General features: G+C 45.6%; 1 protein-coding gene across 1 annotated transcript in view; it reads right to left on the bottom strand.

Annotated features, from left to right (window-relative positions):
- Positions 1 to 9,892, bottom strand: part of ERN1 (endoplasmic reticulum to nucleus signaling 1) — a 77,821-nt gene extending 67,929 nt beyond the window's left edge. The window contains exon 1 of the mRNA XM_044247636.1: positions 9,792 to 9,892. Coding sequence (XP_044103571.1) covers positions 9,792 to 9,845 — 54 coding nt within the window. The 5' untranslated portion in view covers positions 9,846 to 9,892. The remainder of the gene's footprint in view (positions 1 to 9,791) is intronic.
- Positions 9,893 to 14,915: the final 5,023 nt, after the last annotated feature.

The following is a 14,915-nucleotide window of genomic DNA, read 5'->3' as shown; positions in this document are numbered from 1 at the left end:
TGCGTGCGTTCTACAGTCAGGCCCTTCAACGGTGCACCTGCTGCAGATCCCCACGGGCTGATGAATAATCTGGATATCCAGGCCTCCCAGGAGAAGGGAAGGCGAGGATCACAAATCATACCCTCCCATGATTGGCTTCCAACCCACATTCTCACCCTGATAGGAAAGGCCCTTTTTGTTTATATGCTTCATTCTTGTACTTTATCGAACCTACTCCTTTCACACATTTCTTCCACACCTACTCCCCTTAGCTGCCTCACTGTGGCTCCAGCAGGCTCTTTTAACTCGGGGGGGGGGGTGCCTGGGTGGCTCAGTCGGTGAAGTGTCTACCTTTGACTCGGGTCATGACTCCAGGCTCCTGGGATGGAGCCCCACATCAGGCTTCCTGCTCAGTGGGGGAGTCTGCTTCGCCCTCTGCCCCTCCCCCTGCTTGTGCACGCACATGCACGCTCTCTCTCTCTCAAAAATAAATAAAACCTTAAAAAAAAAAAAACACAACAACTCAGAGAGGGTACTGCAAAGGAACCTGGAAAAACACAACAACTCAGAGAGGGTACTGCAAAGGAACCTGGAAGCCAGTATTATTCTGATTCATTAGGCCTCTTAACATATGGAGAAGGCAAAAATACTAAGTAAGCATGCAGTAGAACTTTAAAGAATTCCAAACACCTTATAATTCAATGACTAAGTTTATTTAATACAAAGCCAGTTTTGGAGCACCTTGGTGGCTCAGATGGTTGAGCATCTGCCTTCAGCTCAGGTCATGAGCTCTAGGTCCTGGGATCGAGTCCCCTCCCCACCCCCACCAGCCCACCTCAGGCTCCCTCCCAGCTCAGCTACCCCTCTTCCTCTTCCCTGCTTGTGCTCTGTCTCTCTCTCATGAATAAATAAAATCTTAAAAAAAAAAAAAATAGGGGCACCTGGGTGGCTCAGTGGGTTAAGCCACTGCCTTTGGCTCGGGTCATGATCTCAGGGTCCTGGGATCGAGTCCCGCATCAGGCTCTCTGCTCAGCAGGGAGCCTGCTTCCCTTTCTCTCTCTCTGCCTGCCTCTATGTCTACTTGTGATTTCTCTCTGTCAAATAAATAAATAAAATCTTTAAAAAAAAAAATAGAAAGTCAGTTGATAAGCTAAAGCCAATTTCTTAAAAAGCAATTTCAGTAGTTATTACTCACCGTCTGGAATTACTTGTTCTTTTAAAGTTGGAAACCACGATATATTAGAAAAAGCACAACACAACTGGTCCATGACTAGTTCAGCCACTAACTAGCAGGACATATCAATCCCAATTTCTCTACAAAATGAGCCAAGCCTGTCTCCAGTTTGGTCTAGTGCTCTGTGATGTGACGGGACACAGCAGACACACACATTTGCTCTGTCTACAATGAAGGTACAGGAATTACCTGACAGCACATCAGAATCATCTGGGGGCTTGGGAAGAAGAAAAAAAAAATTTTTTTTTTTTTTAAAAGATGGGTGCTGGGCTCCATTCCTAGAGATTCTGATTTCAGTCACTTTGGGTGGTACCTCAACAGAGGGTGTTTAAAGAGCTCCCCGGGTGCCTCTGGGTGACTAATTCAGCCAGGGCTGAGAGGCACTGCCTCAAGTAACACATTGCTAGTTGCAGCTGTGGCCCTCTGGGCAGGTGTTTCTTTCACTCCCAGAGGCCCTCAGGAGTGACGGGCTGTTTAAGAGAAGAGAGCTCTGATTCGGTTTCGTCAACAAACTCCCATGACCCTACTATAGATCAATGACAATATCTAGGATTCTGACAACACCGTTTGTTCAGAAAACATATAAGAAAACTTGGTTTCCATGACAAACACTTCTGCAGCCCAGACAAACAATTATTCCCTCATCTGAAATGGGGGGGAAGAGGGGAGTAATCCACTGGAGAAAGGGGTGGTTTTGAATGATAATGATAAATTAGTCTACTAACTAGGGAAATCATGTTTCATACATAAGAGGACAACCCTAGATCAAGGTTCATTTTTTTTAAACAATGAAACAACATGCTGAGTGAAAAATGAAACTGACTTGGCATAATCACAAACCATTTAGCTCGCAGGGTTTGGCAATGGACAAATTAATCTCATTACCGAGGTGAGGAGACCATGAAGAGGGTCCCAGGCACTATGGTTGACGCCCACCCAACCAAGTATCCTGGAACCCCTCTCACTCTGTAGAAGCACTACTGATGAGATCCCATTAAAGAGTACAGCAACATCTTCCTCCCTCCTACTACCCCCTAAGAAATCCACAACCCACACGCCTGGCCATGAAACAGCTCCTTGTTTTATTGGTCTTAAAGAGCTTCAAAAAGGAATATTCAATCCTTATCTGCTGAGTGCTCACCGCAGTGGGTATGGCCAACTCCCATGCTAAATGCCACAGAGGATACAGATAAGTAAAACCGGGGTCCTTCCTTCTAGGGCAAACCAGCAAGAAAACTGACAGCCCGCTCCCCCCACCAGGGCACCTTCTTGGAGGCCTCCTCTCTCCCTCATTACACTCTCCTGAGACCCACCTAAACTAACCTTCGTCCCTCCACTGTGGTCCAAGGGGCAAGGCCACTCTCTCTCCTGTCACCACAGACCCACTTCCTGGTGCCGGAACCGCTTGGGAGGTAAGGGCCCCTGCAAAGGCCAACACTCCAGGCCCAGCCTGATGATTAGAGGTTCTAGCTTTTCAGGATCCCATACCAAAGACTGACTGCACCATGCAACTCTGGGTAAAGGCTTCTAAGACGTGAACTTTCAGTTTTGCTATTTCAGAAACATTTCTGGGCAAGATCTTACTGAAAAAAACATGCACCTGCTTGGATATTATTAGACCTAAGCAAAGAATTGAGCTTCAACTATGACCTGGTTTTAAGGGCCTCTGAATCTCCACTCTATTCACCTTCACTGGACTTGGCTCCAGAGTTGACAATAATCCTTCTCGCTAATAGACAGTCTCAGGTGAAGGCAGTGTTTCCACTTCAAAGCTGCATCTTTCTACTACTGGAACAAAGCTTAAGAGGCCATGACTTTCTTGGGAGGAACAAGAGCATCATCTGCTCACATTCCTAAGCTTCCAAGAAAGTCTACTTTCCTCTCTGCCCACTCCTTCTCTAGAGCCAATCTCTCCTTGCAGCATGGTCGGTCACCTGCTCAGGGTGTGACTGGGTAAACTGACAGGTTCTAACAAAGCCACCAGGACACAAGCACTGTGGAGCCGCTCTTCAAAGGGAAGCGGGAGGATTAGGCTCAAAGTTCAGTTCCGCCACTGAAGCATGACCTTGGACAGGTCCTCAGCCCTTTCTGGCCTCGGCATCCTCATCTGTCTGCTCTAGGAAAAAGCAGAATAGCTCTTGTTCAACTTGGGAGGGGAGGGCATGGTATATGCTCTAAATATCACCCTCCAAGGTGCTCCCACTCTTACTGATGGATATGCACTCTCTTATTCCTCACTTGGGGTGGGGAAAATACTGAGACCCATTGGGCTAGATCAACAAGATTCCTGCTACCCTTACTCTAGTTACTTGGGAGGCTACCCATTTATTCGTATGTGCTCCCACTGCTCACAATATTTCTGGAGTTTTTTGGAAATCCCCTTCAAAGAATATACTTTTGTATCCCCTAAGTGATAATTCGTGTTTAGTTGGTTTTTAAAAACAATCAAAAATCAAATCCAAGTGTCCTCAATAAATTATGCAATCAAGCTGAGTAACAGTTTTGATCAAAATTTCAGCGTGAACCATGGAGAAGTTATATTCAAGCAAACACCGGAAGGAATTGGGAAAGGTTTTAAATTGTGTAAGTATCATTGGCTTAAGAGTAAATATTTGCTTTTTTAGGGTTCCTGAATTATTAAATGGGTTAAATGAATTCCTAAATGAAATACTAAAAAGAAAAAAAAAATTTAACTGATTTGTATGACATGAACCCTGACCTATAAAGGAGTGATTATTTGGAAAGACACAACATTCTTTTGGACAAGTAAGTTTAGGTATGTTTGTGGAAAAGACAAAACACCACCAAAGGCATAATTCCATTGCCAAGGGGTACCTGAATCTTCCCAGGAAAAACACCTGTACGGACAAATTATTAAGAACTATGATCGGGGACAGTCAATGTTCCAACTCTTGATTTATTAAGAGTCTTGAGGCAAGACTTTAAATGGCTTCATGACAAACTACAGAAAGAATCTTGTCTGCAGAAGGTCGGCTACCCTCAAAACCAAACTCACAGAATTATCCCGAGGTATTTCAGGGCGCTTGTGGGAGTCACATCTGTTAGAAAGCTGATCTGAAACCACTGCAGACCAAGTTGCTTAACAAATTAGAATAAAACATTTCTCAGCAGCTTTTATGTATATAAGTTGTCAGCAAGACACTGCTACAGGTATTTACATCTTCAAAACATAAACAAAACAAGATCTAGACGGTCCATTTTCCCTTGACCTAAAATCCACACTGCTAAAAGAAAACAGGTTACTTTAAAATGGTTGCTATAAAACCAATTTAAAGGTTAGTGTTGTGCTTTTTAAAACATCCAGCATTCCCTTGAGGCTGGGGAAGAGGGCAAGAGTAAATAAGATTAGCAAATTCTGATTCTGAGAATTTATTCCAAGGAAATAATTAGGCAGTTAAGATATGCTTAGCAACAAGAGGGTTTATCACATTGTTGTTTTTTGTTCTTAAGAAAGATTGTATTTATTTATTTGAGAAAGAGAGAGAGAGGAAGGAAGAGAGAGAAAATGAGCAGGGGGAGGAGCAGAGGGAGAGGGAGAAGCAGACTCCCTCCTGAGCTGAGAACTGATACAGGGCTCTATCCTAGGACCCTGAGATTATGACCTCAGCCAAAGGCAGACACTTAACCAACTGAGCCACCCAGGCACCCCACCACACTGTTTGTAGTAATTAAAATTAAAAACAGCCTTCATAGCTAAATGGCTTACTGGCCAAATTATGGTATCCACCCCCCCCCCAAATTATGGTTCATCCAATGAGAGAAGCAGTATGCAACAGTGAGAATAAGCTGCAGAATTAAATTCATCGGCACAGAAAGATCCAGGATATGTTCCAGTTTGGGTAAGAAAAATATCTACACAAATATGTGCACAGAAAAAATGTCTGGAAGGATATATATCAAATCATTAGGGGGTGCCTGGGTGGCTCAGTCAGTAAGCATCTGCCTTTGGCTCAGGTCATGGGATCTAGCCCCGTGTAGGGCTCCCTGCTCAGCAGGAAGCCTGCTTCTCCCTCTCCCACTCCCACTCCCTCTGCTTGTGTTCCCTCTCTCACTGTGTCTTTCTCTGTCAAATAAATAAATACATAAAATCTTTAAAAAAGAAAAGGGGAAAAAAAGCACCAAACACAGAGATTTGAAGAAAGGGAAATACACCTTTCCTTATAATAGTGGGAAAACTGGAAACAATCTATAGGACCCAGCAGGGTGGCCACTAGGCAAAGCATGGTTTATTACCGTATCGATCTTGGTCAGTGCGACCCCAGTCTCCAAATTCAGGCTGAACATAGAAGGCTCAAATGCGTTTGGCATGGATGCTGGTTTACCAAGGTGCTAGTCGAAGTGACAAATTCAATAACATACTCAGAAAATTTCCTACCAGTTATAGAAAGCTTATGTGAAACTAAACATAAATATAGAACATGTATTTTTATGCTGCTGTATTTGCTGTGTGGTTGTACATGAACAAAGATCATATGATAATCGGAAGTGATGCAGAGGGGCGCCTGGCTGGCTCAGTCAGTAGAGCATGTGACTCTTGATCTCAGGGTCGTGAGTTCGAGCCCCACATTGGGCGTAGACCAAAAAATAAAAAAAAAATTTTTTTAATGTAGAGACTAAAAATAAATTTTAAAAAAATGCAAGGAGGGAGCTTATGATTCCTTTTAAAAGTTCTACTTTTCCTAGCCCATATCTTGTCTGTGGCACTCACTTAAATATCACTAAGAATGTGTTGCTCTGACACAAGGAAGTCTGAAACCAAACAGGGGGATATAGGTGAAGATAAAGATAGAAAAAAAAAATCCCCAACCCCTAGGAAAGACAGCCAGCCAGCATGTTTATTATTCACAAACTATGATTCACTGTCCCTATTTTTTCAAGCCAGCATCACACTCTAATCATATTGCTAGGTTACAGGCCCCTAGTTATTTGTGCATAATAAAAACTGAATCCATTAAAATGATACATTACATTTTTCTTGCCTATATCATCTCTTCAGGGAGAACATTTGATCATTATAAAACTTCAACAATCTTGAACCTAAAGATTACTTTGGATCCCCAAACCAGAGAGGTTTCCAGTGAAAATGAAATCATTATCCAAAAATTCCTCAACCTGAAAAATGGAGTCAAAATCTGATGCAGGCAAAGAGCTCTCACCCCCAGGACCATGCAGGTGGCACGATTCTGTCCAGACAAGAAGAAACCTTTACATAGCTCACTAGTTTTACGTTCAGGAATACAGCCTACTCTTGAACACTGTCAAGAGGAACTCTCGTACACACTTCTCTCCTGCTCTGAGAAACTAAACTACTGTGGAAAGCCCAGAGGCCAGGCATGAAACAAAACACACACATGTGAACTACAGTTCAATTTCATGATCAGAAGCTCTGATAGGAGCTTAATGAAACATTCTCCTCATGGCCTCGGAATAAATTCTTGATACCGCCTAGTAAGATCATTCGTGGAGGTGATAACTATCAGAGCAAATGATAAGCAAGGACATTTCTAGTTAAGCTTCTTGTCTCAGATGGTATCCTCAGTGTGTTTTTGTACACACATGGGCCTCGGTTCTCGGTGACATTGTTTACTCTCCTCTAAAACCAAAACACTGGCTGAATAAAAGAAATCGTATATATTGTAGCTGAAGATAGCATTTTGCCTCCCATGCTTCAGATCTGTTTGGTACCTGACAGAAACGGTACATAAACACCATTAAATAAGGACTAAAGGACAGTGATGATGTAATACAAACCAACACTGGGTACAAGATCCAGGTCCAGGGAGGAGGGAAAACACTCACTAAATAAGCACAATTTGGATTAACAAGAGGCAGCCTGAAGTTAGTAACACCAATGTTATTGCATTTTTGGATATGATAGCCTAGAGTCTCAGCCTAGGATGAGTCAATGTCTAGCTCAATCAGACGCGCTCGTGAAAGAAACTCACAGTATTGCTTCCAACACACGAGTTATTTCATCAATCAAAAAGAAACAGCATTGGGGCATCTATCTGGCTGGCTCAGTCCGGTAGAGCATGCGACTCTTGATCTCAGGGTCATGTGTGCGAGTTCCACAATGGGTGTAGAGATTACTTAAAATAAATTTAAAACTTAAAAAAAGAGCACTGAAGATATTCTTTGGAGGGGCGCCTGGGTGGCTCTGTGGGTTAAGCCTCTGCCTTCGGCTCAGGTCATGATCTCAGGGTCCTAGGATGGAGCCGTTCATGGGGCTCTCTCCTCAGCAGGAAGCCTGCTTCCTCCTCTCTCTCTCTCTCTCTGCCTGCCTCTCTGCCTACTTATGCTCTGTCAAATAAATAAATAAAATCTTAAAAAAAAAAAAAGGAAAGAAAATTTTCTTTGGCGAGTGTATAACATTAAAAAAAATAAAGACAGTAAAAAACATGGGGGGTTACATTTATTACCTACGATATACAAGGTGCCTTCACATGTGCTAGTTATCCCCATTTCACATATCAGTAAACAGACTCTCTAAAAAGTAAAATAATCTGTCTGAGGGCACAGCTAGCAAGTGACCAGTTTGAACTCAGGTTTGTCCAATTTTACACCCAATAGGTTTTGCGGAATATCACTCCTGCCCACTTTAACTGCAAACTCTGCAACAGGTTCCACTTAAAATTTAAAATAATAATTCTATGTTTGGGGATCAAAATTTTTACTGGTTGATACTTCCAGGAGTAAAATTCTGACATTTTACTTACAAAGCAGTTACACTAAAATGTAACTTTTTGATAAGGGTCTGGAATATTGTACCATGAACTTTGAGAAGTTTGGATTTCTAAATACAATTTGGAAATATTTACACAAACTGAAACTATAGTCCCAACTAAAGCTAAATAGTTATTTTTGGCCCTAAGTTACTGAATAACTAAAATACTAGAATCCTGCGAAATAACAGCCAATGGAAAGATGTGGCAAAGAAAACCATATATACCTAGACCCTGATATGAAATGATCGATTTCCATGTCATTTGATCATCATGTTTATACTCTTATTTATGAACAAATGCCGAGGAACAGTTAACCAATCCAGGGTGAAGTGTTCACATTCAAAATGTGACCCCAGTTGAGAAAGTGGATTCTCTTTTTTAATTAGAAGAAAAACTTGGGGCACCTGGGTGGCTCAGTGTGTTAAGCATCTGCCTTGGGCTCAGGCTAGATTCAAAGGTCCTGGATCAAACCCCAGTGGGGCTTCCTGCTCAGCCCAGAGTTTGCTTCTCCCTCTCCCTCGCTCCCCCCGCCCCTCCCCTGCTTGTGTTCTCTCTCTAAAATAAATACAATCTTTAAAAAAAAAAAAAGAACAATTTACATGAGTTCTATCATGAAATATGTACAAATTTTCCCCTTAAAACACCCCCAAATTTGAAAAAGGTGATCTTATATTTTACTTCATCTATTTTCAAGGTCTTGTTACTCCAAGAGCACAGACTTTTACCAAACATGCATGACCTCTGAAGACTTCACACTGTGGCACTCAGGTATACACACGTCAATTCTCCACCGGGACACCTGGTACATGATATACCATATTAAAAGGCACATAGTGGAAGTCATTAAACAAGAACCTGAACCAATGTACCATACCCACATCCTGAACAACGAGGTGTTTTGTTGTTTTTTTTTTTTTTAAACCACTAATTTAGGTTTTTTTCAACTAGAAGGAAAAAAGCCAAGTCTGTCCACAAAATGTCCTCCCCGGCCACGGGGCCCAAATCTACAGCCTGAGTGAAGGTCTTAAAATAGTTAAATAAATGTAATCCAGCCATTTCTCTCCAGGAAAACATGAAAAGACCCTTCAGACCGCTCCACAGTGCTCTGACGTGAGGAGACAGTCTCCATTTAAAGTTTTGAAGAGGCTTCACTGCTGTCTCACATGGGATCTTTAAAAAGAGTGTAAATCCCACAGCTTAACTTGCTTAACGAAGTCTTGGTGCCCAAAAGGATGCCTCCTGCCTCTGCACATTTAGAAACCTGCAAGGCAGGTAAAGCAGAATCACACTCGCAGGTAAAAATGCTTACCCGCTCCCAGGGGCGTTCGTTTCCCGAAATTCTCGAATTTTTAAATGTTCAAACAAGGATTATAAGCGCAAGACATTCCCCCTCCTCCTCGATTACAGGGCCCCTTCTATCCTTGCCCCGCGGCCACCGCCAGACTGAGACGGCGCCCACCTGTGGGAAGGGTCCGGCAGGTGGGGCCGCCTTCCAAGCGCCTTCCAAGCCCCAAGGTGCCGCCGGGGCGACGCAAAGTTGTGCGGGAGCGCACGGGGCCCCGGGAGACGCTGCCCGTGACAGCCGCGCTGGCCGGCGAGGCCCCTCGGGTGGCGTGCGCCTCGGCCCGGCCGACAGCGGCCGCCACTCAGGCCGGCCCCGAGGAGCTCGCTCCCCGCCCGGCGCCGTCTCCTACGTCCTGCCCGAGCCTCCGCTGGGGCGCTCGGGAGCCCGGGCCGCCACCACCGCCGCGATCCCGGCTCGGACCCCAGTCCGCCCCGCGCTGTCCCCCACCCCGTGCTGTCCCCCACCCCACGCTCTCCGGGTCACTCACCCCGGGGCCAGGCAGCAGCAGCGCCAGCAGCACCAGCAGCAGCCGGGCCGGCATGGCGAGGACTCGGGCCTGGCTCCCGGCCCGGCCGGCCGGCTCCGGGGGGCGGTGCGGGCAGGCGGGCTGAGGACGGGGCGGGGGCGCCGCGACGACAGCGCCGCGGCGGCCGGACTTCAGCAGACGCAGAGCTGACTAGGCGGTGGCAGCACCCCCATGCCCAGCCCTATAAGCGCCGGGTGCCGGCGCTTCTTCCGGTCGGGGCGGGGGCGGGGGCGGGGCCGACCGAGGGGCGGCCCCGAAACTGGGCGGGGGCCGAGCCCTGAGGCGGAGCCTGGGGCGGGGCTGTTCTGAAGGGGCGGGGCCGGGGCGGCGCTGGCCTCCTGCCTTAAGGGAGTCACGCGGCGACGGCTCCAGCGGAGAAGGACCAGACCTGGGTGTCCCGCGTCTAGGGGCGCTGAGCGTTCGAGGCAGGGAGCTTTGCCGAGGGCTGAGGGAGGCTGGCAGTCCCGCCCCACGGGTGCACCCCTTCCCCACGCGGTCCCCAGGCGGTCCCACCAGTTCCACGGAGAGACCCGCTGTGTTAAGACTCGATCAGGGGAAAGTCCAGGAGACTGGTGGTGCCGGCTGTCCAGAGACCCCCGCTTCGTCTTTCCGTCGTGGTGGAATGATGGACGACCTCCGGAGCCAGGGTCAGCAGCTGGCAGGGACTCCCGCAAACACGACATTTCTGCCATGCGTGCAAGTCCACAGCTCTAGGTTCCTCCGACTGTTTCTCAGCGAGCCCCAAGGCCCTTTCTTCCGTTTGTCCTCAGGAATTCCCCTCAAATCTCGTCCAACAACCATCTCTTCCCTTTGGAATAAACTACAGCCAAGGCATTCTCCAAAAATTATAAGCAAAGAAAGAATCCATTTCAGCGGCTTGCGTTGTGTGTTAATGTGGCATTTCGTAGATATGTCTTCGTGGAGCTGGAGATGACATGGGTCACAACTCATTGGAGGGAGCGGGCTTGTTGAGGACTCATACAAGATCTATTTGAGGATTGTAGCCTATCAACCTGAATTTAAAAGTCTGGCACCCATTTGGTCACAGGGTCCCCAGCTGCTCTCCACTTGGATGGAAGTGGAGAGAAAAGACATATTGTTTGTAACACGAGAAACTAAGACTCAAAGCACCAATTTGCATATCCTTGGAGAAAAAGAAATAGGGGATAGCAACTTCTCTAATTTTTCCTGACTTGCTCACATGACAGCCAAAGATTTTTCAGGGTTTGGGGGAAAGGAGTAGGCAATGCTAGAGAAAACAGCAAAGAAGTAGCGAGGGACAGCCCAAATGTCTAGATCATCCCTATTCAAATATAAAATAGATAGATGCTCACTGGAAGCCAGAATCCATAAACAGAGTTCCCTATTCCCAGCCCCGAACGCCTGGATCGAAGTTAAGGGACCTATCTCTACCACTGCTGAAGAGCCTAACACCAATTTTTTAAAAAATATTTTATTTATTTATTTGACAGAGAGATCACAAGTAGGCAGAGAGGCAGGCAGAGGGGACGGGGAGGAAGCAGGCTCTGCGCTGAGCAGGGACCCGGATGTGGGGCTCAATCCCAGGACCCTAGGATCATGACCTGAGCCGAAGGCAGAGACTTTAACCCACTGAGCCACCCAGGTGCAACCCCTAACACCAATTTTTAAGAGTGTGATGAATCTTGGCAACTGTGAAAGAGGTAGATATATTTTGAAGAGTGGTATCCGCACATTTCACTGTAGAGAGGTTTGGGATTGACGGAGAGATGGGTGGAAGCCGAGGGTCCATCACTCCTAGGCAGAATAGCCCTGGGTCCAGGGAGGAGCCTACAATCCAGAGACTGGGAGGGGCTTTTTACCTGTCCCGCTTGCCAGCTGAAGACAGGATCTGCAAGACCACAAGTCTGAGTCGAAAGAGGAGCTTGACTAGAAAATACTGCTTTCACATCCCTTCTCTGGTGCTTTTTCTCAAACAGTGTAAGTCTAGGAGGGGAACTTTCTGGCCTGGAACTCTGGCAGCCCTTTGACAATTCAAAATGTCACTGTGACCCTGTAAGCACAGTAGATGAAACACAAAAGGTATTCTGACTCTTCTGACTCATAAATTAGCTTTAAAGATCCAACAAAGAAAAAAAGAAATCTGCTCCAAGGAGTCTAGGCCAGGTAGGTATATTTTGTTCTTGTACGCAGTTGGACCAAATCCCCAGGCCTTAACTGTGCTATTACAGATTGTCAGAATTTCTCAGAATTTCTTATGCAACACTTAGACTGTTCTTACACTTAATCAATTCCCATGTTTTATGTGCTTCTCCACTTAACTGGCAACTCCTATGATAAGCTCTGTTTTTATTTATGATAGCATTGCCCATAAGTCTGTTCCGTAATTACGTACTGTTTTGACAGCTTTTTTGCGTATGATAAAGCAAAAGCTGGCATCACTGATAAATAGAAACAGAAATGGAAATATTTTTGTAGGGAGCCTTTGAATTGGACCTGTAGAAAAGACCTGAAAATGAGCAGGCAGTAAATGACCTTTCTGGAAGTTGCATTAAATAGCATGCTCTAAACAAGGCCAAGGTCATGATCTTTGTGGGAAGATAAGCCCTCTCTTTTCACCAAGGCAAGAAAAATATGTGTATGAGATTCGGCACTATGTCTGGAATATGTCTGAGGACCGGAATATGTCTGAGGAGCTGGGGGTTGAGGGAAAGTAAGTTCACAAAATCTTATTTTCACTTCTCTCTGAACCAGTGATTCCCAAACTTGGAGAATGTTTAAAAAACAGATTTTGACACCTTTTCCTGTCCTCGTCCCCCACTAGCATCTCCAGGGATGGACCCCAGAGGCCTGTATGTTTTCCAGTTTCCGCAGGTGACTGAGGGTAGCCAAGAGCCTTGGCCCCGGCTCTCTCATAATGTCCGGTGTTAATTCCTGCTGCCGCTAATCCCTTTTGTTTATTTTAGCAAATGTCGCCCTCTGGTGGGATAAATTATGACTCAGCCTCTTCATTTCTGTTTAAAACCCTTCAAAATTTCATTTAAAAATGATTAAAAGGTTGGCTTGCAGATGGCTATTTAGTGAGAGGGTAGCTGCCTTTGAAGGACTTTTTTTTTTAATTTAAAATCAATTTAATGAACATATGGCATATTATTTGTTTCAGAGGTAGAATTCAGTGATTCATCAGTTGCGTGTAACACGCAGGGCTCATTACATTAAATGCCTTTTTAATGCCCATCACCCAGTTATCCCAGCCCTGCACCGACCTCCCCACCAGCACCCCTCAGTTTATTTCCTCCAGTTAAGGGTCCCTTATGGTTTGTCTCCCTCTCTGATTTCATCTTATTTTATTTTTCTTCCCTTCCCCTATGTTCTCTGTTTTCTTAAGTTCTGCATATGAGGAAAATCATATTTGTCTTCCTCATGAAGGAATCTTGAAAGGGAAAGAAGCTGGTAAAACCAAAAAGAGAGGGCATGGTTGACAGTTCCGGGACCCTCTCAAAGGAACAGTGTCTTTATCAGAATGAGGGGACTGACTTTTTTGTGATGTTGATGCTACTGCGGCTGCTTCCAAATGGATTTGACCTTCCAGCACGTCTAGGGTAGTTACGGGATAAGTCAAACAATGAGGCGAGCAAGTGAAATCTTTATCTCCTTCAGGTTCCACCACTGAAGGGAAATTCAAGAAAAGCTGCTGTCACTGTGAGCAGTGTGTTTAGGTAAACAGAACTTTGGCTTGTCCTGTTCCGGGATGACCAGATCTGGAAAGAGAGTGACACTCTGAAGAACTCTTTACCACAGAATCCAACCTACTGCACACTTCCTTGTGTGGCAGAGGGGAAGTGTTCCTCATTATCACAGTGAAGGGTTATTGGCTGTTGGCTATTGTTTGGGAATGTGCGAGTAGATGCTTCATAGGGTCACCACCTCACGTTATCTGAGCAGTTCCAGGGGTGGGTGTTGTTTGCCCTGTTTTACCTGTGACACACTGAAATGTTAAAAGGTCCACAGTCTGGTGGGGGTGACACGTAGCTAGAAGGGGCACGACCTAGATTAGGACCCAGCTACGTATATGACGTCAGAGTTCATCTGGTCAACCCCAGATGCTATGACATGCTCCCCCATTAGCTGCTTGTTATTCTTGCTCCTCCCTAGCATGATGACAAGGTACTATTATGTGACGTGTAAACATAGTTAGGAGCCCAGCTTGGCGTTTCCCTCGAATACCGATAACAACCAGAAATGCATACAAATGTGTGGTGATGAGGGGCATTGCCTCAAATAACGTGTAAGACTCCTAGCCTCATCGAGGGAGTGTGCAAAAGAATGTGAATAATAGAGCAGCCATCTGGGAGAGAAGAGTGAGCTTCCTCCTGGCAGTTCTGCCCTGTGAGATAATCCAGTCTAATCCTGACTGATTATTTGTTCACTTGCCTGTGAGCTGCCGTATTTCCCACTCAGTTGTACCAAGTCTGTGTGCCACCATGGGGAAGCGTCCCTGGTATCACCGTTTATCAGAAATGTATGTTCTCCAAGAGCCAACTCAGCACCAGTGTGAAAATGGCTGTCCTCTCAAAATGCCCCCACTTCCTCACTGGCCAGTCCCTCCTACTCCCCTGGGGTCTGGCTTATTTCCACAGAACTCTCTGGAAACTTCCTTCAGGCAGCTCATAAACATTCTTCCTCTTGTGAAATCCCAGTGGCCATGGTTCGTCTAGTTTTTCCTGAGCCTCCCTTCAGACGTGTTAATAGTTCTTCTTTCTGAACTTTCCCTCTCTGGGTGTTACCTTTTTCTGGCTCTTTTTCCTCCTTCCTGACTGTGTTTCTCACAGCTTAATATGTAGACCTTACTGACTTTCTCTCCTTTCTCCCTAGAACTCATTCACAGACATAACCGGATTTCAGAGCAGAAGGCAAACTTAATTTTAATCTAGTCAGCTTCCTTTTGCAGATGACTTCATCTCTGACTTCTCCACCGATGATGACTACTCATTCGTTCATTGTTTTAGCAAATATTGCCAAGGGCTTCTGAAGACAAAGTGCTGTGAGGAAATATGACAGAGTTTGCAGGCTGGCAAAAGTGTTAGGACGTGCCCTGAAATAAGC

The sequence above is a fragment of the Neovison vison genome, chromosome 5 (genome assembly GCF_020171115.1).
Source record: "Neovison vison isolate M4711 chromosome 5, ASM_NN_V1, whole genome shotgun sequence".
NCBI lineage: Eukaryota > Metazoa > Chordata > Mammalia > Carnivora > Mustelidae > Neogale > Neogale vison.
The sequence above is the reverse complement of the archived record's forward strand: the minus strand, read 5'-3'. Positions and strand labels throughout refer to the sequence as shown.